We start from the raw sequence: 26,546 nt of genomic DNA, 5'->3' as shown, positions 1-26,546 counted from the left end.
CTTCATAGTTCGATTTTTAAATGAGCGAACATTTTTAAATATATTTGGTTTGTAGAGAATTTTTTTTCAAAGCCCAGTGTACCAAACATCCTGAACATCTGCATCTGACTCACGTTCAGCAAAACATTTTCATTTTAATAAAAAAACTTTCCAAATATATATATAATATATTTATTCATAGTATTACTCTACAGCATGTGTTTGCATGAACTTTATATTGAATAGCAAATAGTGAGTGACCAGACAGGCAATTGTAGCACTCAACTTTATGCTTACATCCACCTGATGAACACACACACACACACACACACACACACACAGTTTGTTATGGAAAGTCCCAGCATGGATGTATCACTTTCTACACGTACTTACTTCAGTAACATAACAGAGAGCAAAGAGAGAGGGAGGGAGAGAGTGAGTATGTTTCTGTGTGTGCGTGTGTGTGTGTGCCCACGTCATCTCAATAATTCATTCATGGTTCTGATTATGTGGTTTTCAACACATTGCTCAACAACCTGCTAAAACAATCTGCTTGAAGCTGGAAAGTGTTACCAGTCGTAATGCAAGAGTTGTGTGAGTAACAGCCCACAGTATGTCACTGATCTGACTCAGTTTACCAGAAGGAGTGTGTACACACCCAAACAGGCACAACAACAGTATATCTTTTTTTCCCGTTGTGATATTCCAATTAATACAATGAAAGCTGCTTCGGTCTGACCAATGTAGTATTTAAACACAGAGTAGTATTAGCTTGAACCTGTATCAAAAGATCACAATTTTTATGGGGTGGGTCAAATTTCCCTCTTTCATATAAGCTCTGAAGTCTCATCTACACCATGGTCTTAAAGACTAGAAATGCTCTTTATAAATACAGACTATTTATCATGTAGAGTTTTCATTACTTTGAATCTGACTGCGAAATACTGGCGACGGTAGTATTTCGCATTCCTGATTCTGGAATAAATATTCAACAATAATTTGTCACTTTTAATTTTCATTGAAACGTCTTACAAAAGTGAGTCCAGTATTAGGTAGGCAGGTTTCCATTTATTTTGCAGTGCTGCTTGCTGCTTCAGGATTGTGGCAGATGCACATTGTAAGCATGGTAGCCACATGTCCTCCCTCCTCACTCGCGTGCTGACCTGCACTCACTTTACATGTTGTCAATAAACACCAACATTAATCAAAAGTTATTAGGACCTGAACAGTACTGAAGTTTACTTTGTGTTTCTTTGATTCTCTCCAGAGTTTATGGGACACATATTTAAACACATTGATAAAAAAAGTCCAACGTTTTGTGCGCACGCAGTTCACCTGCCACACACAACATGAGACGTGACACCCACAGCCAGGACATCAGGGTTAAAGTGACCGAAACAATCTGGATCAATGATCTGACAACAAAGATTAATTTAATTTAACACACACACACACACACACACACACACACGCTCCTGCTGACAGGAGAGAAGTTCTCCCCGCAGATAATGACCCAACGCAGTGTTTTAACTTCATTGTTGCAGAAGAAGTGACGCTCAGTTTATCTAGGGACATAAATAGTTTTTCACTTTAGGAAAACACTGGAGCCCTAGGGACCCCCTGGATTGTCACTGGGAATTTTATACGCTGCTTTGATTATGAATGACACACTACTGAAACATGTATTCACAGGAATATGAGAATAAAATACATTAACACATGTACTGCAGGTCTCTAAACACACCAAGACACCACATTCTGGCTACAGGACATAATTACTTCCTGTTCTGATTAAATCAGCTTCAACAACAGAGCCATCAAACCAGACTACCGTCGCCAGTACATTAAATTAACGCTGAGAGGAAATGAATAAAGCAGCTGAGCTGAAACAATAAGCTAATGCACAGTGTATGAGCCAGTACATTAACAACAGCTACCTGGAAATTAGCTAACCAGCTCGGAGTATTTACCCACTCTTCAACACAGCTCAGAAACCTCACAACCACAGAGTAGGACAGAGGACGGTTCACTTGTTAGTCAGTTCCAGGCCAGTTGTGTGGGTGTGATGTGGCTGGGATTGACTCTTATGTTTCTGGAAAGCAAGTATCCCAGTGAGTTTTTTTTCTTTGTGGCTCAGGAGGTAAAGCTGATCTCCTCTCAACTGGTTGGATCCCAGTCCTTCCCATTCTGCATTTCAAAGTGTCCTTGGGCAAGATACTGAACCCAAACTGTACCTGATGTCTGTGCCAACAGCGTGTGAGTGAAATAGAGAAAGTACTGCACAGAGATAAACTGTACGAATGTCAATGGATGAATTGCAAAAAGCTGTAAAGTGCTTTCAGTGGTAATCAAGAATAATGCGATATAAATACAGACCATTTACAATTTAACAGAAGCTGAAGTAGGGAATATAAATGTTAACATGATAAGAAATGTTTTTCACGTTTTTTAAGATTGTCCTTGATGACTCTTCTCCTTTCTTGATGAGTGATGCTAAGTATGCATGTGTGGCTATAGGACAGCTCTTTGTAATACTTATGTTCGATTATACTGTCTTTAAAGACCGAACACACAGAGTATCAACAGAACATCACTGCTGTTCTGTCAGTCCTGAGTTGTACAGAGTCGGGGCAATGCTAACACAAGCCAACAATTATGATAAGTCTGTGAACACTACAAATCCACACTCAAGCAAGGATTTATGATACATCTTTGGGTTTTCTTTGTCGGACTGAGATGAAGTAGTAGCTTTCTGTTGTCCTTTGAGATATCATACCCAGAGAAGAAGCATTTAGTGTTCTTTATGCCAAAAAAGAAAATTCTGCCTGAATTTGACCTGGGAAAGGTCACTTAGTAATTTGGGACCCTTGTATCAGGCTTTAAAAAAAGACAAATTCACCTTTCTTCAGAGACCTTCAGCATCAATAACCTCATCCTCTTTACAAATTTACAAATCCTCTTTACACCCTTCTATGCTTTGATCATCTCTGTTCTAGAGAATGAACTGATTATGCGCTAGTTAAATAACCAGATCAGTTTAAACAGTTTAAACTTGCACTGTCAGGGTTCTTGCAATGTCAGGGCCCTGGGCTTGGGCCCTAAGTGCAGTTTGAAGGTTAAGATTAGGATAAGGTAAAGTAAGGGTAAGGTGTAGTTATGATGGTTAAGGTAAGGATAAGGGGTGAGAGAAAACATGTGCCAATGACTTACTCAAAAAGAATTACAAGATTTAGTGTCTGCGTCTTTGATAGAAGTATCAAAATGATTGCGCTGTATTGGAGGAGTATGTGCTTGCACATGCCATTCAGCTACACACTCACTAATGCATCGATATTGTTGCTGACCAGGAAGCTGATGTTGGTGTAAATCCTGTTTGATAACATGTATGTGGTAATGATATTGTCCTTCAGGTAGTGATCATAGGCTGTAGCCTCCAATGAGAAGTATTCCCAAACCTGGAATTATCATACAAGAGTAAGGATTTGCAGTTAGTGTTAGGGTTGAAACTGAATTACAAATCCTTGAATCATCACATTTCAAACAAAATCCTGTAGATCCTGTAGAAAACATGTGGGTGAAAGCATGTTAACGTTTACATTATCACTCTTATGATCTGTTTTGTTAATGAGGCATTTCTGCAGGAAGGGGATCTTCTCCATTTATAGAATATTTATAAAATATGTGCTGTCATATCTACATCATCCGGTTTTGTCAAACACTGCTCCAGGTTCATGGCAAAAGGCATGACTTACTGTGCACCAAAGTAAACATGAGCAAACAAGACAACAAAGATTACTGCTTGCATGCTTCAGCTCTAAGTGACTTTTCTTCAATGTTGGTGAATGCGTCCTGGGCCTGGGGTGGCAGGTCTCTTAGCTGCCTGCTCATTGGTCCAAACAGACAATGATATCTTTCTTTTTCTTATATATGTGTACACTGCCAGTTAATTAAAGACAAATTAAAGCATTATATCCCCAGCTGCATATTAGCTTTTTATCTGGTAAGAAAATAATGTGTGTAACAAACAATTGTGATGATTTACAGTATAACACAGTACTGTATATTTACGATATAAGTAGCATGTGCATTGTTGTATTTTGTGTCCCCTGAGCAGGCTTACTTTTAGGGTAAATTGTAATTCACATTATTTGCAACATAACTTTTCATTTCACTGCATGTTTAAAACCCCATAAATGTATGTTTTTGTTCGGATTATGTTAATGAAAATTCCTCGTTGTGTTTACATATGAGTAAGATGACCTGACCCCAAAAGTATTTTTGCTGGCTGATATACTTGGAATCAAGCCAACACCATTTAAAATGGTGTAGACTACGGTGTTTGACAAAGTAACACTTTGTGTATTTGCCAGTTTACTGTTCGTTAAGTCATTTATAGGTCCAGTGTGTAAGATTTAGGTGAAAGGGAATTTGGGAAGAAATGTAATATAAAATAATCCTAGTGATGTTTTCATGGAGTGTTTCATCAAAATGATATGAATTGTTGTTTTCTTTACCACAGAATGGGCCCTTTATATTTAAATGCTTTATATTTACATGGAGGGGGGTCCTCTCTGTTGTGGCGGCTGTGTTTTTTTACTGTTGTCCAAACTGGACAAATTAAAACCTTTTGAGTTTTCATGACAACTGAAGTTCACCACAGGTTCGGTTTCATACTGGGAAGGATGAGATGAGGAGTATTCAGCTGCATCATGAAATTTCACCTCTAGATGTCACTTAATTTTACACACTGAACCTATAATACATTAGAAATAAATTCCTGGTTTGGTGTTGTTCCAAACAATACCAGACATTCACCATATGGATGACATCAATCTTTTCCTCTTTAACTTGGTCTGGGTACATCTCAATAGGATGAAACAAATGAAGGTACATTCATTGCCCAAACATTGTAAATAAATAATAGAAAACAGAAAATAGAATAGGCTTAATATAAAATGTAATCTCCAAAAATGCAGTTTCTGTCGGGACAATGTTCTAGAAGTAGCCCCAGTCCCTGATTTTGCATATCCAGTATACTCCATTGAAATATGTAGCAATACTAGCGAAGGAGCTTTAGTAATAACAAACTGTCAGTCCACCGCTCGGGCCCAGAATTAAATATTTCAACAGCTGTCAAAGTAAATGAATGGTAATTACTTTGGTTATCCTGTGATTTAGCATGTATGTATTAGCAAGTATTTTTTTTACTACAGCTGCTGATGGATACCAACATCTAATGCTTTCAGATTCACACAGAAGTTTTAAAAAGTCAGCAACATTACGACCACCTCTCCCAGCAAGGACGATTATGCCACGAAAACGATATCAACCCACAAAGGCATGAACTTTAAAGGACCAATGAAGAATGTAGAGCTACTGTAAAAATGTTTATAGAATGACCGATTAGGTCTCAGAACATCAGACTTAGCATTACATGCAACATGGTATTTAAAACAGTGTTGTGAGCAATTTGATCCATATCTTACAAATCTGAAAGACCATGTTTATGTGTCAGTCATAACTTAACTTGAAACTGTGTTTTGACAGGTGCTGTATAAAAAAGTATATTAAAATAAAGTTTATTATTAGCTGAATATGTTAATGAGTCTTAGACAGGATGTATCTCTCCTGCTTGTTTAGATTTATAGCCTAAAAGGGTCTGTGTCTGCACAAGATGACATATCTGACATCTCCAAAAAGCTGTTTTCTGGCTATGAATGAGAAGCCATACATCTTCTGTCACCGTGACTGGAATGTTTATCTTCCTATTTTTCTCCATTTCTAAATATAAGCAATAGACCTCTTGTGACTGAAGAGATCATCGACCACAACATAGAGGGTTCTCAGGATTTGTAATTTTCTATTGTTTTATTAATTTCCTCTTTCTTTGTCTCCTTTGTCCATTGCTCTTATGCATTTGTATTCCTGATTGTAATTACCTGCCAAACTGAAATGCATCAGAAGAGCATAAAGAACAGAATATACTTTTTCATTAAACTGTACTGCCTTACCGTTTTTAGCAGTGGTCTCCTTGTTGTACTGAAACAATGTTATAAGTCTCAAAATGAATTTGTGTATGATTTAGTATTTCACACGTTTTAGAGCCATTAAACTGAGCATGGCCTAATCATTTGTCAGCATTGATTTATGAATGGTCAAATGACCTACTTTACTACCAATTTTAGCAACAATATAAGTATGTAAACATAACACCAGATAATTCCGTTTTTTCCACACTGTGTCATTCATTCAAATGTAAATATGCATTCTAAATTAGAGTTTGAAAGTGAAAATGAGATAGATGAAATATACAAACAACATATGAGCCATGAATTAGACCATTTTCCAAACATATCAAAGTATCTTCAAATACTGATGAATATTAAAGAATGTGCTCACAGTTTTGCTGAGGTAACCAGTGGAGATATTCCTGCATTGTTTGTCCTCAGAGTGGCAGCATCCTCCACATCTGTAGACGGACACACAGGGTGGTTTATAGAAGATGTTGGTGGGAGCTCCAAACTCCCTGCCCACGTCGACACACACTTCCCTGGGCATGCACTGAGTCTTCCTCCACTCTGATTCTATACCTGCACACACATACAGAGTCACCACCTCTACAGCAATGCAATAGGTCATTTTTTTCTATTCACATGGACAGCAATGCACAAAGGCTGAAAGACACAAAGAGGCAGGAATACACACAAAGGTCAATGTTGTAATGTTTATGATATTGGGCCGTGATGTCATTTCTTACCCTGAGTGCATCGAGGGTTCGGTGAGATTGACTGGTTAATTAATTATTTTCATTGACACAAACGGACAAAAAAAATTGGGTCCAGACAATATAAAGGCATTCATATACAAAACAAACCCATAGCAAAAAACAGAAAGGTAATAATGTAATACAGTCATCAATAAAGAATCATCAGTCATACTAAAAAGCTTACTGGCACTCTCATGTTGCATGACATGTGTGTAACATAACTGAGGGTCTTTTTTTTATGTCGACACAGAGTGAACTCATGTCTGTGGAGTCATCGCCATATTTGAGATATCCTGTGTGAGAGGAAACATAAGTATGTGTACTTCATTCTGTATGTCAGTCTTACAGAAACATGTTGGGGAATACGGCCCCTCCTTCCCATTGAAGACAACCTGAACTGTGAAAAAGTAACTGTGAAATTATTTTTCAATGTACGCTTGGGTGCTTTTATATAGTGGTTGGACAGAAATATGGCTAGGTAGGTCACTCTGTGATTCTCTTCCTCCATTATCTCAGATAATTATGAGACAGAGTTACGACTTGGTTCACTTTTCTAATTAATTCCAAAACATACCACAAGGGGTCATCAAGCATGCCATGATGCAGCTTCATCTTAGTCAGAAACCTGGCTTGCTTTTTCGCTCACTAAAGCTTGAGCTGAAGGAAGTCCTGCCTCCAACAGGCAAAGTAGTTTGGGTGCATTAGACCTCAGCCCAAGTAGAGGTTTCACCCCAGTCGTGTAGAGACTACAATTTTTTTACAGCACTAGGATAATGGAATCTTCCCAATGAAAAAATGTTAATGCAATATTAATTTAGTCGTGTGGGCATGAACATTTCAAAACCATACTTTCTCAACACACTTTCTCAACAGAATGTATAATCACATTTTGTGGAGAGGAAAATAAAGCGCTCAAAATTCAGGCCAAGGGTCATCTCCTCTTTGTTGGTCTTCTTTAGTTGCCATGTTTTTCACTTTCACCTGCAGTTTCAGATCAACTTCAGACACAAGCTCTCATGCGGGTGGCTGGGAGTCACAAGGCTGCGTCATCATTGGTCAGTGGCAAAGTGTCAGTGAGAGAATAACGTTTTTTGTCAAAATAGACATTATCTGTTTTAGGAGCAGAAGCACTAGATGCTGAGAATCCTGGGAAATTGAGGTCAAACGTTAGCTAAGTCACAATGACTAAAAGTGTGTTACTGCATCAACATAGCTTACTCCTGGTCACAACTCTCTTGATGTCTGGCTTCATTCCTGTGGTTATTATCTGAAGGACTGATTGTAAATGGGCATCTGTCAGTCTGGATCTAAGTTTGCTAAGTTTGGATTTGTTGATGGCCATGGCAGAGAAGGTGTTCGAACAAAGAGTCCAAGCATGTTTCCTAAGTGCACAGTAAACTAATGGAGAAAGTCCTAGGTAGACCTCAATGAGATTCCTGACTCAAAATGCTACACTTCATAGTGCAGCATCATAGTTCTCCTGCAGGTTGATGAGTTCAAACTGCACTTCTGTAGCTTGTTCTTCAGGTACATATTTGGAAGGATATTGGAAGAGTGAGAATGACTCCATGTCAATCTGTGGTAGAATTCATCTTGCAAATTTTCCATCATTTAGTGATTTTTGTCTGAGGCTAAGTGATATAAAACGTTATGTTCGTCTAAGAGAGCCTTGAAGGTGGTGAAATGGGGATTGCAGCAGTGTCAGGTTTCTTTGGAAAGCCTTGAAGCTGTCAAACAATGTGGTAATGAGTCTTCCTTGGCCCTGCAGCTTTACATTGAGCTCAAAGAGAGAAGTGTCAGGTCAGGTCAACAATGGGGGTTAGGTCACAGAGCCATTTGATGTCACTTAACTGCAGCAGATAATTTCCATTTCGGCCTGAACTCTGCAATTTCTTTCCACAGGTTAAGAGAAAATGCTTCAGTGTGGCACGTTGGCTCAGCCGGAGAGACTGTGGTGAAATATAAGCCCTCAACAAATTAAACCGCGGATTGCTCAAAAATGTTTTCTACTGGAGGTGATTCAGACGTCTAGACTTAATAAGATAGTCTAAACAACAATGTCGTTACATGTTCCACTTCAAGCTCCTTGTTCGAATCTTCAATATGCATACAATGTCTGAAGAAGAGTACACTATAAAAACATCGACAACTGTTAGAACAGAGTGAGTCAATAAAGATTGAGATAACTCCAGTAATCACCAGTACTGTGTGTAAATGTAACTTTGATCAACATCGGGAATATTAACTCGATTTTGTCCAAACTTTTGCTTATTTACAGACCTGCATTTACAAGGAAACATGATAGGTACAGATAGTTTAAGTAGAAGCTAAAAAACCTACTCTGCTCTGACTTAGTAGGAAAAAAGTAACTAGTCTATGTTATGAAATATAAATACTCTACTGTAGTAGTGTGCATCTAAAAGCTAGTGCAGTTTCTGTCTCATACTTTTCCTCCCCCGGGTTTATATAAGGTCACCATGACCTTTACCTTTGACCACTGATATCTAATCAGTTCATTTTTAAGTCCAGCTGATGCTGAAGAAATTCCTTCAAGGCAATCTTGAGATATTACAATGAAGAAGTCCAAATAGTGTTTGGGGAGTTTACTGTGACCTAGACATTTGACCTATGTCATATTGACCCAAAATTCTTATTAGTTCATCATTTTGTCCAAGTTAATGTTTGTGCCAAATTTGTAGAAATTCTCTCCAGGACAAAATGTGTCTGTGAGGTGGCAGTGACCTCGACCTTTGACCAAGTAAAAGTTTATTCCCTTCAGGCATTCCTGATATGTTGTATTCACAAAACTGTGAGGTCATGTGACCTTGTCCTTTTGATCTTAGTCAGTTCCTTTTTGCTTCCAAGTGAATGTTTGTTCCACATTTCAAGACATTCCCTCAAGCTATAACATTCAAGTCAAATGAGATTTGTAAGGCCACCTTGACCTTGACTTTTGACCTTCGGCTACCAAAATCAAGTGAGTTAATCCTTGAGTCCAAGTGAATGTTTGTGCCGAACATGATAGGATTCCTTCAAGGCGTTCCAATCACCTATCACCTTCACAAGGCAAAAATATTCTCTGACGTCAGAGTGACCTTGACCATTGACTTTTGACTACCAACATTTTTTGAGTCCACATGAATGGAAGGAAAAACTCTGTTGAGGCATTTGATGGATGAATGAACAGTCAGACAACCCAAAAACCTTCTTTTCTTTTTAAATCGTGCATACAATGAATTTTAAAGGTGCTATATATTGCAAAAGCTAAATATAAAATGTTACTGTATGTTTACTTTAATTTGTAAACATTACACCTCTATTTATTTATTTTTTTGCATCCTTTTTGCACAAAAAGAGCAGAGCAAAATAATCTGAGAGCCGATGTGCTTACAGAAGCTGCATGAACATAAGGAGAAGAGTTGAAACTGGAGCAAATGAAATCTGTCCAAACAACAAAATTATTAAGATATTTTGAGCAAAAACATGCTTTGTGTTTATGTGTTTTTACCTGATAAACAAGTGAACTCATCTCTGATATATCTGCTCTTTTATTCTCAATAAAAAAATACAATCTGCTGTCTTATTAATTATTATTATCCTCAGTCAACAAAAAGAAGAGTATACTTTATGCTGTTTTGTCTCTGTGGCTAAATTAGCTTTAGAAAAAGAGGAGTGGCTGGACATAAAGGGTTATGTTGGTGATCATATGCAGCTTAGCCTGGTCACCCTCAACCTGAGCTTGTCACCCTGTACTGCTTCATCTCTGCAAATATGTTTATACATTACACTACACTACATACATTACAATACTACTATCATTACCGATTATAGGATCATCACTAATATGTAACCTTATGACAAAGTGTGTGTGCGTGTGTGTGTGTGTGTGTGTGAGAGAGAGAGAGTGTGGGAGGGGTGGGTTGAGATAACTGCTATGTATTATTATTGTGGACTCTTATTGCCTGCTGACTCCAAAAATTCAGTATTTTTAGATCATTTTTTGATCTCAAAACCTTTGAAAAGATCAAATGCACTCGATGATAAGTAAAAAGAAGAGATAAGGAGCATTGTTATACCTCGTCACTCTGGTCTACACTTTCCCCTTCAATGGCATCTTTACATGTTGCTCACACAGCTGCTTCCTCACCGAATACTGTCCAGTTCATCATAAGGTTGTTTATGTTGGAGGATAATCCACTTTCTCTCATTTTAACTCTGACATGTTGTTTTTGACGTAGGGCATTATAGTGCAGTCCAAAAAAAGCATGACTTTCAAATCAGATTTAAAGTTGGAGGAAAATCTTGATCTTAACTACTTCTTGTCCATCACCAGTTATGGTGAGATGAAAAATTATAAGAAATGCTGACTAGTCACTTCCAGTTCATTTTGAAGGCTGAATGGGTGTTAAAACATCTTCTGGCATTGCATTGATACTGAAAGCAGACAGAGGATGAAGAAAGTAGCAAGGTCTCCTGTCATTGGAAAGCTGCTGACCAAATAGGATGCATCTCTGTAACACCCACCCACACGAGAGCCTTGTGTCAAAAGTGAAACTGGTGAAATCAGTGGTAAAATTGAGAAACAGGAATGAAAGAAAAGTGGATGATCTTGTGTGGTTCATTTCCAAAGATAAATGTTTCCTTTTCTCCAAAATTGCGTTTATGAGTAATACGTTTTAATTTTAATTTGCTAACATTTAGCCACAGATGCTGAGTACATAAACGAGATGTCATGCAACAGTGTTATTTTGATTAAATTCAATGGGTAATACATTTGGTTGTAAGCAATGTCAGGTATGAATAGTCTTTGCTTAAGAGAAGTTGTGTAACTGCATTGTTCACTCAGTTTAAGACAAAAACCATTACCACAACAGGAGCCGTATTATCTGTGATAACTACACCCACATTCTCTGTGAATTGACACAAACAGTACTTTCTCAAAAAACAATCTTCAGTAGTCACTTTAAGTCTGAAACAATATGAAACAAAGTTTAAACCTACTTTTCAAAACATCCAAGTTGAGGTAGACGGCAGCAAATGTTGGCTCTTCTGTATCAGCCAGTGGCCTCAGTCGGCGAGGCTGCGGCCGCTGAGAGAGTTTGGAGGTGGAAGAGACAGCAGCAGCAGAGAGCTTGGATCTGCACTTCAGAGCAGCCCAGTATGAAGGGTAGATGAGACTCATCAGCTCATCGACATTGGAGGCTGAACGCAGCCTCTCCTCCATGTCTGGCTTTGGTGGAAAATCCTAGAAGAGACAAGAAACAACTTCACTAAGAATAATGTTGTTAATACACATTACCAAACAAACTGAATATTAGAATCTGACTGGCATCCTAAAATATTTTATTATTAATTAGTACTGCTTTACAAGCAGCTAGTTCGTTTCATCTAAATTGTATAAATTGTAGTTTTCTTTACCCCAGAAAAGACCCTTTATATTTGACTACTGTATATTTACATCCAGGGGGTCCTCTCTACGGAGGCCGCCATGTTTTTTACATTAGTCCAGACTGGACAAACTAAACATCTTTTGAGTTTTTAGGACAAAAGAAGCTACCACAGGTTCTTCTTCATGTTTGGAAGGAGAGGGTGAGGTGAGGGGTGTTCAGCTGCAACATGCAATGTCAACACTAGATATCACTAAATTCTACACACCGTACCTTTAAGGTTTCTGAATGATGAATCACACCTTTACTAAATAGAATGGCATTATTTGGTAAAGCTACTGTTATAAGACCCTGCAGCAGCCAGATTTGTGCAATGGCTGAGGCATAGCTACGTTGGTAAAGTAAACCTAGAATCTTAGTTTCCGTGGGTGACTGGAAGCCTATTGCTGTAAGACCTATAAGACTGCACCTGAACATCAAAACCTTCTGTGGTGTCGAAGGCAGCTTTTCATCTCTTTACATTATTAAGATGTAACATTCAGTTTACAACATATCAGCTGGTGTCAGTTGTCAACTAGATTATAATGGGGTATCAAACATACATATATTTTCCTTTAAGTTCATACTTACTATCACAATCAAGATATTGCATGGTAACAAATTATCATGTACATCATAAATAATTTGTGTAATTTAATAATGAAGTAAATTACAAAACTTTATTATCTGCAATTTCATGAACAGTAGTTTGTTCGATATGATCCGATTTGAGCCACAGCTAATGTATGGGATAATAATAGAGCCCCATAACACATACAATGTGTGCTTATTTAAAAAATCCTTAGTTTTATATTAAAAGTAGCATTTTTATAGAGGTAGATGTAGTATTGACATTGACTGTCATTAATTGATTTTACGTGATTATTATGCATTTAAAAACACAAGTATAACACCCAGAAATGTGCATATCATGAACCGCAATGCTGCATCAATTATTCTGACTATAACTTCTGTATTTATGGCAGAGTTTACAAATATTATGATCTTTGTTTTGCCTGCATTAAGCGAGACCGTGATTACATCAAACCATTTTTAACTGATTTCATTTCTCTTTCTACTCCTGGTGAAATGTCACTTTGCTCTACATAAAAAGTATCATCTGCAAATTAGATACTTTTGAACCCTGAAGACACTTAGCAGATGTTGTTTAAATGTTAACTTAATAATGTATTGCAGCCAGACACCATTAGCTGAAAATTGTGATAATAAATTAAAATTAAAAATCCCTATACACCACACTCACATGACAAACATTCTGTGAAAATGCCTCCTGCAGATTTTATTTGTTATTCTTCCAGTTTTCTTTTACTTCCCTGCCTCTGCTGAATTATTGTTGTCACCGGTGGAAAAAAAGTTCCTACTGACAATGGACTTTTTCTTGAATGAGAATAGCGTTAGTAAAAGGAGCACTGTTCACCCTGCCCCATCAGATATTAAAGAGCTCATAGTATCATACTATCCCAATAGATCAATAAAATACAGGCTCTAGTCTCTTCTTGTTCCAAGAGTCTGTAAGAGTAGAACAGGAGGTAGAGCATTCAGCTACCAGGCTCCTCTCCTGTGGAACCAGCTCCCACTCTGTGATCAGGAGGCAGCCACCATCTCTGCATTTAAGGTTAGACTTAAAACGTAGCCTATTTTTTGACCATCATGCCACAAGCATGGCCAAAACATAGTCAGTGTATGTGAATGTTATCTCACTTCCTGTCCTTCAGTACAATTAGATATACATTGTACTATTTATAATAACGTCCACACAATCAGTCTGACTGGAACAATGACTTTTAGGTGCAAGCAAGGCCATTTGTCTCTCTTTCTCTCTCACACACACACACACACACACAAACGGCTTTGTATTAGAGCCAAACATACAGACTGGAGCAGTCCATTGTGTTTTATGGGAATCTGTCACTGTTTAGAATCACTAAAGAGAACAAACACGACACAAAATGCAAAAACTCCAAAATTTCCCGATAAGTTCACTGTATGATTTTGTGTGTGAATGTTAAATGTAGAGTACTTTGAGCAGACTTTAAGACTCAAAATGTTATATATAAATTGAGCATTGTGTATGTATGTCTCTCTGATTTATTGTTTTTTCAGTTTGTGTGCTTGTATTCGAACACACACGCATATGCACACTATTTCCCTTCATGTGGGTCCAAGGCTTTCCTCTGCCATCACATCAGTTCAAAGAAGCTGAAACAAACAATCAAGAACACAACAGGTCTAAATAAGACTCTGCTGTCACCTGACAGAGGAAGTGGAGCTTCCTGCTTTAAAGACCAAACCAGGCATCGCAAACCGGACTGAGGACTCAATGGACTCACATGAGATCATCACTTCACCACTGGAGTGACCTTATTCACCATTTTGCCCTTTCCCTCAAATTTGTCCTGGCAGAGAAACCAAAAGATCTTAATAGGGTTGGCATACTTAAATCACCCCCGAGGTGGTTTTATGTGTTCAAACTGTGCAGGTGCTATAAACTGTACCTTTAGAAAGCAAGTGTGTATGTCCAAACTGACACTCAGTCAGTATTGAAGCCGACTGTTGGATCACTTCTCTCCTTTAAAAGAGCTGGGATATAAAATGTTGGCATTGTACTGTATATCTAAGTCAAAATGAGAGTGTGTATGCAAAAACATTTTAGCCCACCTGAGTTCATACACAGAGGTTGATAAAATACAGTTGCCAAGCTCTGACATCAACAAATCAGCTTGTGAAACGTAGGTGAGCCAAAATAAATGAGGCTGCAGATGATATTTCAATGAGTCAGCACTTGTGTGTAAGAGGCCATTCAGATTCAGCAGACACCTATTATTTAACAAGGATCACAAATGAGGATCAGGACCACAACGAAAACACAAGAGCAGTGATCTTAGTAGATCACCATAAGCTGTTGGAGAAGATCAACAAAATACGAATGTGAAGTAATATTCATCTGATGTAACAAAACACAACTGGCAAACACACATACATTTGATACAATTGTTATTAATTTCAATGCACATACAGTTCAAGGTCAAGTCAAGAACACGAATCAATACATTGTTTCATGGATGAATATACAGTATATTCAGGAATGACGAATGGTCAGGTTTACTCAAATGAAAAACAACATTTTGAGTCTGAGTCAAAGTAAATGTTTTTTTCTTATTTGAAGGAAGTCCCTCATGATATTCCTGAGATAACACATAACAAGAATGAGATATTGGCTTGAACCTCGGCTCAGAGTCCTGTGTTTAGTCTACTTTGCTTTGAGACCACAAATTAATTTCATAAGAGTTTGAGTAAATTAACGAGGTGTATAGGAAAAAAAAAAAACCCTGAGGCAATAAACATTTTGGACTGGATAGTTTGTCTGCATGAGCAGGATCTCACTGTAAGGCTGTGGGAGAAGTTCCAGAATTGTATGTCCCTATTTTAAAATATCAGTTATCTGTTAAACCTCCTTATACATGGGAAGGCATTGAGAACAGACATCAAGGATGACTAATTATAATACAAATGTACAATATAAGAAAAAATATCCAGAAGTGGAAAAACAATTATAAACAGATGTGCAATATCAAAACAAGGCGCGAGAAACAGTAAGACAGATCAAATAGGACATTAAGTCAATAAAAGCATCTAGAGATTGCTTTAAAAAGATTTAGAGAGATTCACTGAGATTCACTCTACTCTTTTCTTGTGTGAGGCAAAACATAAAAAAAACAGTTTCTCCAGGAGCCAACATCTGGATTCTCAACTAGTGTTGTGGCCTCGTGCAGTAGGACATAGAGCTAGAGTAAACAAGACATGGCACGTGTACCCAGTGCTTTGTAGATAAAAATCATATAGTGTTGTTCTCTCAGCCAGTCATTTATCCAGAGTCTAAAATGTGTTCACATGTGTTTATTTTCATTGCCAAAAATAATTATTTTGATAGCGAATATTGTAGAAACAGATCGTATTGTTGTGCAAATGAATCCAAAGCCCCATGGATACAGGTTTGATACCCACAAATACTCAACATGCGTTGGAAGCTCAGCATGTGTATTTAGTCAGTAACCACAGTTTTTCTTTGTCATACAAACCACAAGCTTGGTGGTCTCACCAAGAGTTAAGTGGTTTGTGTTCCCTCCCGCTCTCTCACTGTGTGTGTGTGTGTGTGTGTGTGTGTGTGTGTGTGTGTGTGTGTGTGTGTGTGTGTGTGTGCATATGAAAAATTCATCAAATCTGTGTTTGTGTAACAGTCAAGTGTTTGATTGTTTGTGCCCTGACACATATACAAATACACACAGTTTACGCTGTCAGATTTTACCGCAGCATGCTGCATGTTTACAACCCAAAACAGTTCCATGTTTTAAATATCGCACAAAAGTAAACAGCTAGAGACTCATAGAAACTAAGCAATCAGTCAAAGGGTATTATAGAAACCCTTCCATCTCATTTGCCTAATTCTGGGAAAGCTGTTGTGTACACAGAATGAACATCCACCTATACTTACTAAATGATACTAAACATAACATGCCGCCAAACTGCTCTTGTCATCCAAGTCCAAGCCCCGACATTCATTTTTGACTCGAAACAAGGTCATTTACACCGAGCTCTAAGCCTCTGATATCTTCCTACAAGGTGCATTCGCAGACCCTCAGACACACCATTGTGTGGCTACGTCCGCTAGCTTAGCCACTTCCAGCGGACTTTTAGGCATTTAAGGTGTAAATGACCTTGTTTTTAAGTTTTTTCTGTTGTTTTATGCGTCTGAAGTATAGGTCGACGGGCAAAGTTTACCCCTGAGACTCCAGAAGTGTTTCTTGGACTCAAACACTTCACCCAGTTTACATTATTTTTTAGGTGAACTTTTTTTTTTGGTGAACTACCCCTTTAAGGAACTGGGGGCACTACTTAGTAATTGTTTCAATACTAATCCCATTCAGGGGTTACATTTGGCCAGGGGCTGCCTGAGCTGAGCTATGTTTCCTTCAATAGCATACGTATATCATCATATCCTTTTCCCCAGCAAATGTAATTCCTGTCTGGTGTCTCAGTCAGTCCCTGTAGCTGATGCAGAATGTGAGCACAGCTGATGATTGTTGTCTAACATATTCACACTCAGTTACAAGTAGAAAATGTGTCTAGCATAATGTTCATCAGTATATTGTGTCTACCAGAAACATTTTTCAAGAAATGTGTCGAGAACACTGTTAAGATCATGTATTAACAGCCATCCTGAGTGATCCAGTCGTAACTGAACAGCTGTAATGAACTGACATATTGATGATACATTTCAAGTAGAATATGAATGTCAGGGCTTACAGACACATGGATGACACCACACAAGCAGTATGGAGGCATGATTTTTTTATGTTGTATTTTTAATGTCTGAAGATAAGTCACTAATATCTTCAGTTGTTTTGGATTAGGCTGCAATATTGTTTAGCCCTGAAACTCCAGAAGGGTTTTGTGGACTCAAACACTTCACCCATCCCTCCCTCGGTATAGTGGTATGTAGATAATGAGTGAATTATCATTTTTGGGTGAACTATCCCTTTAAAGTTTTAGTTTTTCTGTAAAAGAGCAGAGTAATACAGAGCCCCCCCAGGGTCAGGTGGGAGGGAAAAAGAGTAAACTGTGCCCTCAGATTGTTAATCTGTGCCCACAGATTTGTAAACTGTGAAAAAATCAATCAGGGAAAGTCTATGTATCTATACCTATATATATATTACATTATGATTACATTAGGCCATTTTTGCAGACTTTCCCCATTAATTTAATTTTTATTGTGCAGAAGGGGTACATGACATTTGATGTGAGCATAGTCAAAGACTTCATGAAATCAGTGTTTCCCGCAGAAAAACAGTCAGTCAAGGACAGGTGATGAGCAGGGGGGAGGGGGCGCGGCACCCGTGCATGTTGGAATTACCGGATTTAGCTTCTTACCCGATACAAAAAGAAATGCTGGCCTTGCCACGCAGTTACAGCAGATGATAGATGGCTTAACATATTTAACCTACAGATGCCGCTATTCCGCTTCATTGCGATGTGGCCTGACTTTAACCTACTGTCTATGCATGCGGGGATGCGGAATATTTATTTATTTATTATTTATTTATTTTCGGGGGGGACGTAGTCAAGGCGGGGGGCCGTTGTTGTCAAGGCGGCCGCCTTAACTATAAAGCGCTGCGGGAAACCCTGTAGATATATCAAATGAGAGACTATAAGTAAAATATTGTTGTGCTTTCATCATTTTTTCCTTAGACAATTAATCAATCCTTGCATCCATCAAATTGTACCAACGACTATTTGACTCATAGGGCTTAACAAAGAGCGACATCCTTTAAAACTGTTAGAAAACTGGGAGAGATCTACAGACAACATAATGCTTTGGAAGTTTTTTGGGTTGCTCAGAGTATATCATAACTTCATGCTGTAGATATTCATCACTGCTGGTGATTACAATCGTCCTGATATGGTGTGTGCAGCACAGCATAAAAATCTGCTGTCAAATTGATCCATTTTGAGTTGAGATGCTAAAATATTCTGCAAATGCGAGAAAAAAATGTTCTTCTGCTACTTTGTGTAAACAAATTGGCATAAAACATTGTGCAACACCGACAGAAGAGTGGTAAAAGTGACTGAAATCTCTATATGCTGCTGACAGTGAGTGTCTCCTTTAGGCAGTAGTGAATGAATGAACAAGGGCTTTGCACAGCTGTGGTTTAAACCCTTATCACCCCTTGTAACAAATTACCTGCTTCACCAGCTACAACTTGTTTCTATGCAGTTAGTATGGGGTCAGCCTCACCATGCTGCCTTCCAAAAGGATGTGTTTACCGTGAACATACCGAGAGTTTATACAACCCCCAGCACCCCTTGTGGTATTTACAGCCTCAGGCCTCAGACATTTCTGAAAGCGGTTATATAAATGAATTTTGGTGTCATTGGCTGAAGTTACTTAGTTCATCATTATTTTAGCTACACAGACTTTTCTTTGTAATTTTCTAACACCTCTCTTTCTCTCTCTCATTGCAGATATCTCTGACTCCAGAACTGCAGGAAAATAACTATTATCATTATTCTTATTCTCATTAACAACAATACTCATTCGTAATTAATTATTATATGAATTGTGCATGTTATCAATAATAATCAATAACTGTTTACACTGTTATTGTTTACATTTGAACTAGTCAGATCTGATACCTGAAGGTGCTCAAGTGTTCCCGGTCTCTCTCACCTCTCTCTCTCCCCCTCCTCCCCCTCTCCACTATCTCTCTCTCTTCACTCCCCTCTTTTCCACCCATATCTCCTCTCCTCCCCCCTTTTTCTTTGCTCACCCCAACCGGTCGAGGCAGATGACTGCCCACATTGAGTCTGGTTCTTCTAGAGGTTTCTCTCTGTTAATGAGGGAGTTTTTCCTCCACAGTCACCAAAGTGCTGCTCATTGTGTTGAACTGTTGGGTTTCTCTATATTAATACGATTTTAAGGTCTTGATCTTCTATGTAAAGTGCCTTGAGATAATGTATATTTTGATTTGGCACAAGGAAGTGAATGTGTCTGTGCACATTCCTCGTAAGAACGTTACTATTCACAACCAGCAGTTACACTTTATTTAATCTGATGAGCCGGAGCATTTCAAGAACAGTCTGTCTTTGCGCCCGCTCATTTCGCCACCAACTCTCAACCTACGACACCTTAAAACTCAGGACTAAAACTCAGGGCTTACTCCTACATTGGCCGACCGCCTACTAAAACTTGAACAAACATGAGACAGTGTCATGTACCATTCAGAAACATCCTGTTGTAACCAACTGTGAATGTGTGGCTGGTCTTCTACAGCTGTATCCAAACATAATAACATGACTCCATTCTTGTTTACTGGAGAGCGTCAATGCGCTAGAATGAGACAGGTGATAGGCCTGGTCGTGTGTCACTCAGAGTTCAGTCAGCCAATCAGAGGAGGGGCTTATAAATAATTAACGAGGCTGGGGAAAACAGCCTGTTCTGTCTGGAGCACCAGAGAGAGGCAGAAGAGGGGACATGGAAATACACATTGCATATCCCAAATCCCAGAAAGGTGTAAAATATGGCTCCTTTAATATTAGAGACTGTGTTGTTGTTGCTTTGTAGCAGTGTTCTCACGGCTTTAACACTTTGTCACCAAGGACATCATAGACTTCACATATGGTAGATCTGACTCAGTGTCTAAAAACTAATAAATCCTTACAGGAGTCGTCAATGAACTGCAAACAACAAGGAAACCAATGCTGGCTCATTTGGATTGTACATCTGAACTGACATATACAGTCAAAGTTTTAGTAGGGGGGGTGCGTTTTATAAGGTAATAGGTCATTTGGTTGGTGAAGCATGGTGCAAGAGGCTCTGGTTGCATCTGATTGCAAATTTTCATTCAAAATAAATGCTGACCAAGCATGAGGCAACTCTGGGATGGATAAATTGGAGCCTGAAGACATTTCCAGGCTATATTTGTTCTAATGTGTAATTACTGTCCTCAAGCCACACAAACAAATAAAAACAAAAGCACAGCACATTTAACAAAGTACCACAAAGTGCTGCAAAGAGCCACAACAGTGTAGCTGCTAAACGTAGCAGTTAATAGTACTGACACTGAGTACTGGTTGGCTTTAGGTGTTCACACATTCAAGGTTCAGTTGATGCATATCACTACTAGTTCTAATGATATTTAGTTAGGGAGGTACTTTTTACTTGCTAATGCTCCTAATGCTAATCCAATACAATGGCGGCTGAGGGAATTGAATTTTTGTCACTCTTGAACTGTCTCTGAGAAGTTTGCAGTCATTGTGAAAGAGGCAGCACAGGGAAAAAAACATATGACTGGCAAACTGCATGAGTTAGAACTATTTTTAAACAAATTGTTTTGGTGTCTGTTTCTTGTCATATAAATCGTTCTTGAAACCTAATCAACAGACGACACTGCAATTGGACATCGCTTGAGCAATGCAGCCAAGATACAAGGACGGATTGTGATCTGGGTAAAATCATGTCTAAATACAAGTGTGAAAAACATTAATCCCAGGTGTAAATGGAGTCAAAGGGTTGTGTTAGTTACATAAAAGAGGATTAATACTGAAGAGCAATGGCAACTAGAATGGCACTCAGTAGAGCGTGTACCTCCGCCAAGGCCAAACAGGCGTATGACGTAATCCGTGACCTGTAATCCATAAATTCCATTCCTATTAAAACAAAAAAGACATGAACTTATATTAACTGATTCTAAACCAGTGGTAGATAAACTGAGGTACCAGTGTATGTGCACACGTCTTAAACTAATGTATTTAATCCAACAGTCCTGCATAATGCTTTCTATTAAAGTTGAGAGAGATGTTGATCGACCATATAGTTGTCTGGCACATGTGGTTTATGCTGCATTTGAATTGTATTGTGTGTAATAGAAAGATGTTTCTATTATTGTCCTTATCTTTTATATCAAGGAGGTTGAGCTAAATACAGAAACCCCTCAGTGTAAAGCATCAGGCCAGTACCAAAATGACATGCTGTTGTAGAAGCCTGCAATAGTATTAGCTAGGTGTACCTGGCAACTGACACTAAGATGAATAACAAGAAAACACAGAAATATAATATTTCACAGAGTACATGGACCTTTAGAATTTAACCCAATTTACTCTGAAATAGACCAATGTTATTTATTACTAAATTAAAAATACTGAATACTAAAATAAATCAAAAACAAATAAACAGAGACAAGTGATCAGATTTCATTCATAATAGTCGCAGGCTTGTTGAAGTTTTAATGCAGACTCTTAATCAAGTTGCTAAAATACGGAACGTCCTAAAAACACTCCTAAAAGATGCTAAATACTGAGGACTGTTGGTAATATGATATTGGTGGTGGTTGGGGAGAATTTAGTCTTCATATTCTGTCAATGACAAAGCATAACGAACAAAACTGATGTCAATATCTGTGCTTGTATCGAGCTTTATATAAAATCCAGCATGCATATATAGAGTGAAACAAGGATTCCAGTTTTATCAACGAGTCCTAAAATACATCATTATTAATGCATCTCAGGGATGTACCCCAGTATGCTACCAGCAGTAGATATGACAAGGAACCTATGCCTATTGATCTGAAATTATATTGCAACCTGCGATATAACATGGATAAGAAAAGATTCATATTAAAAAAAGCATGTAAGATACAAAGGATCCTGGGGTGGAGAGTGTGTTGTTTTAAGTTGAACAAACAGCTAAAATGCATGGTTTTAACAAATCGAAGGGCTCTCAGCTGTGACAATCTCACTTCATTATGCATTCTATCCTTATTGACACTCTTTTGACCTCCATTCATTCCAATTCACAACACCCCCCCGCCTCCCTCTCAGAGCCACACAGTCCAAGACAAAGCATGTCAAATGGTGACGTCTGCAGGTCAGTTTTTCAAAAAAGTCTTGAGAGAATTGTTCCAGAGAACACTAAGTCTGACGGGAGCTATTTTAAGTATTTCTAAAGTATTTTAAAAAGAGGCAAGATTTTGCATTTAACTTTTGGTAAATTCATTGAATTATAAAAAACAATTTAAGTTTAGCTGCACTTATATATTGCACTTAAATGTAGCACTTGTAGTTTTTTTTGTTTTTGAAGTTGTACTTTCTTGATTTGTGCTGTTCTGGGTTAGTACCCTCATGGTTAAATGCACTTATTGTCAGGCGCTTTGGATAAAAGTGTCAGCTAAATCATGTAATGTCATGTAATGTAATACAGTGCATGGAAGAGTGTATTATCTATAAATAATATATCTATTTTACTTTCAAAAATGTCGGGATGGAGTGGGGTCAGAATAGATGTATTATTGGGGTGCCATAAGGCGCAGAGAGGAGGAATACATTAGCTTGGATGAAGTTTGCACAGTTTCAGTCCTGTGACTGAAAATGTCATTTCTTTTGAATAATTTAAGGATACATTTTACACTGACGCAAACCTGGGCGATATGGAGTTATGGTGTAACATATATGAACTATTAAGGTCTGAAAACGGGATACAGTTTGTAGTGTATTCAATTATAATTATGGATGTAGAGCTAAAATTATTGTGTGAATGGAGAACAGTCATTTCAGAACAGCATGTCAGGTTGTCCTGTAACAGCTACATACGTACCTCTGTTTGACATGAGGTTTAAAAAGTTTCTTCATTTCACCAGTTTTCACCAAGACTGAGAAGTGTTCATTATCCATTACCCATTCACAAGTGTCTGTTGAGTCTGCATACTTTTTCTTTCCAGACTCGTATAAGGTCACAGAGACCTTGACCTTTGATCATCCAAATCTATAAATCTCATCAATAAATCCAAGAATGTCTCTGAGGAATGTTTCCAACACCTTGTTGCATCTATGCTATGAATAATTGAGGCAGTTCTGAAGGCAAAAAAGGGGGTCCAACCCAGTACTAGCAACGTGTACCTAATAAAGTGGCCGGTGAGTGTATATAACATTTACAACAACATGAGGTCACATGACCTTGACCACTTCAGTGCTCCGGAATAACATTTTTAATTAGTGGAACTGGTGCACCAAACTTTTTGATTTGGGTCCACCAGCACATAATTTAGGTGCCCCAAAAATGTTCACTGTTCCTTATGGCACCCAGATAATACACCTATTGTACATTTTTTCTTGACAGTTCCCCTATGCATTGGTAATTTGTTAACATGTTTTTGAAAATGTTTTTTCTTTTTTCACATCTCAACACAAGAGGTCCCTCAGATGGCCAGACCCTCTAGTGTGGCCTTCTTGCCCATTGTCCTTGATACATGGAACTTGTAGATTGGCATTTCACCCTGTTCATCCCTTCTCTGTGTCCTAAGGGCTGCCTGGAGCGCTGACCGCCTGCCACCAGGCTTGGGCCTTGCAGCCATCGCCTCTGTTACCAGCAGATTTTCAGCCTGTTAGAAAATATATCTAGCAGTTTTACAGACACAGCTATAGCCAAACACTGTATTAATTTGAAATGGGATGGAATGTGTAATAGGATGGTCTCATGTCTCTGAAGTAGGAGACTAAACTTGGTTTAGAGCAGCAAATAATTTTTTGTATCACAGTTAGTTGGCCAATCCTTCATTTTTAAATTTTATCAGTGCCCATTTGAACAGATTCAGCGCAGCTCAAGTAGTCTATACACAGGGTTTACACCTATTAGACTACTCATTATTACTTAACTACACTCATGTGGCTTATACAGGCTTATAGGGCTGGGGGGGGGGCAGGTCACGATCCTACTGTAGGGTGATGAGTCCAATCATCGTAATTGAGGTAGAATTTTAAAATAATCTTGATATTGATTTAGAGTCATATAGCCCAGCCCTAGATGCATAATATAATATCATATTGTTTATATTTGATTAAAAACAAATTCAATTGGTTGCATGTTGTGCATGGTTGTACACCCACCTTGTGCACTGGCAGGCTCCACCTCAATGTGGTCTATTAATATGTTGGATGGTCTTCCCTTGCACAAATTCAGCTGTAGACAATCTCGCACTTAAGTCTATCTCCATCAGTCATGAATGTCATGTACATCAAATCCAAGATTTTAACACACAACCTTTTTTTCAAAGTTTCTGCAATCATCCTCAATGAACTAGGCACAGGCAGTATCATTGCTGTAGGTTAGATTTACCTTTAACCCATTCTTTTTTATTGAGGATGATTTTGGACTTTGTAAATGTCTTTGGCTGTATCATAAGCGTTGTTAAATTTCAATATCATTGCTGACTCCTCACTGCTTTGGAAGCCACCTGGCGCTGAAAGGCTTTGGAAGGGGGGCTGCTCTGCCAGCCATGCACCTGTCACGGCACAGGTTGCGTTTCGATTCAGAACATTGATGCTATGTAAGCAAAAGCACTGTTCTGTTCTGCCAGGGCCTTTGGTCGCACTCTTTGCAATAAACGCATAATGTTGGCTGTTCAATCATATCCGAGCCGCAGAAATTGGACGTACTATTCCTTCTGAAACACATATAGTTTGACCTGTTTGGATGACTCGGCATAAAGGTGCAGCCATCTTGCACAGCACCTTTCTTTACAAAAAAGATCTCTACGTTTTACCGGGGTGTTTAATGGTCTTTGCTCAAGAAGGAGTAGTCTAGCCTCAGAGGTGTGGTTTCAAACATAGTAGGTTTACACACTATGCCACACAGTGATTTATTTTTCCTACCAACATTCAGCAAAGAAGAATACCAGAGACAATCAGAGACAGAGGCCAATCCAAGGCCAGCTCTACTTCAGATTGGATCAGAAGGGGAAAATAAAGTAACATAACACAGACTAAATGTTAGGTGCAGCGATGCAACAAAGGAAAAGTTTTAGCGGGACTTAACAGATTTTTGGTCACGTGCGACCATTTTGGTTGCATTCTAGAGCCCTGCTTTGGACCTTTGACCAGCAATATCACTTCATCTTTGAGTCCAAGTAAGAGTTTTTACCAAATTTAAAGACTTACATTATGAGCCCACCGTGACCTTGACCTTTGACTACCAAAATCAAATCAAACCTTTAGTCCAAGTGAATGTTTGTGACAAATATGAAGAATGTACTGAAAAACTGTCTGTCACCGGCTTGGAGGTGTAACAAACTTTCCGATTGCATCAGATCTGACCAGATGAGTCCAAGGTTGTCTGACATAAAATCCTAACATGCCAAGATTGAGGCAAAGCAAATTCAAAAAACAAATTGGTTCTATTGACACATTAGAGCAGGGGTGGGGAGGGTCCAGCCTGCTAGGCAATTTATTAATACAAAATAACATACGCACATCACCAAAAATATGTGCAAAAAAAAAAAAAAGTCATGGTAGCACCAGTGCCCATCTGTGAGTAACATTTAACTGGTCTCTCTCTCATCTCATCTCCTGTATGCCATTGCATTATCAGTGGTATAAAATGGTTTCAAAATTATGACAATAATATCATTCATCACAATAATTTCTGGGACAAAATATTGCCCTACAAAATGTGTTATGTGGCAGGCCTACCTTAATATTTTTAATAAGAGGTTACATATCCAAGGTACATATTAGAAGTACATATCCAAGAAAAAATTTGAATTGCACAAAGAAACATCCTGAGCTGAAAAGATATTGAATCGAATGGAGACTTTGTGCATTTGAAGATCACATGCCAAAACATTCTTGTTTTTTGAAAGAAAGCTACTCATACTTTAACTATGGTACCAAACATCAGCAATTTCTTGTCTGATAAGAGTAAACTCCTGGAACACGTTTGCTATTTAATGCGCTGTTTAACTTCCTCTTGCAATCTCAGCAGGATTACTGAAACCATTGCATAAGCTTTTAACAGTCACTGTCCATGT

The 26,546-nt window shown here is 38.3% G+C and overlaps 1 protein-coding gene across 1 annotated transcript in view; it reads right to left on the bottom strand.

Annotated features, from left to right (window-relative positions):
* vegfc (vascular endothelial growth factor c) overlaps positions 1–26,546 on the bottom strand; it is a 54,757-nt gene that overhangs the window by 19,737 nt on the left and 8,474 nt on the right. The window contains exons 2-3 of the mRNA XM_020083877.2: positions 11,747–11,990; positions 6,379–6,569 (exon numbers count right to left, since the gene is read on the bottom strand). Coding sequence (XP_019939436.2) covers positions 6,379–6,569; positions 11,747–11,990 — 435 coding nt within the window. The remainder of the gene's footprint in view (positions 1–6,378; positions 6,570–11,746; positions 11,991–26,546) is intronic.

Source organism: Paralichthys olivaceus, chromosome 8, assembly GCF_024713975.1.
Source record: "Paralichthys olivaceus isolate ysfri-2021 chromosome 8, ASM2471397v2, whole genome shotgun sequence".
Taxonomy (NCBI): domain Eukaryota; kingdom Metazoa; phylum Chordata; class Actinopteri; order Pleuronectiformes; family Paralichthyidae; genus Paralichthys; species Paralichthys olivaceus.
Note: the sequence above shows the minus strand (reverse complement) of the source record. Positions and strands in the feature narration are given on the sequence as shown.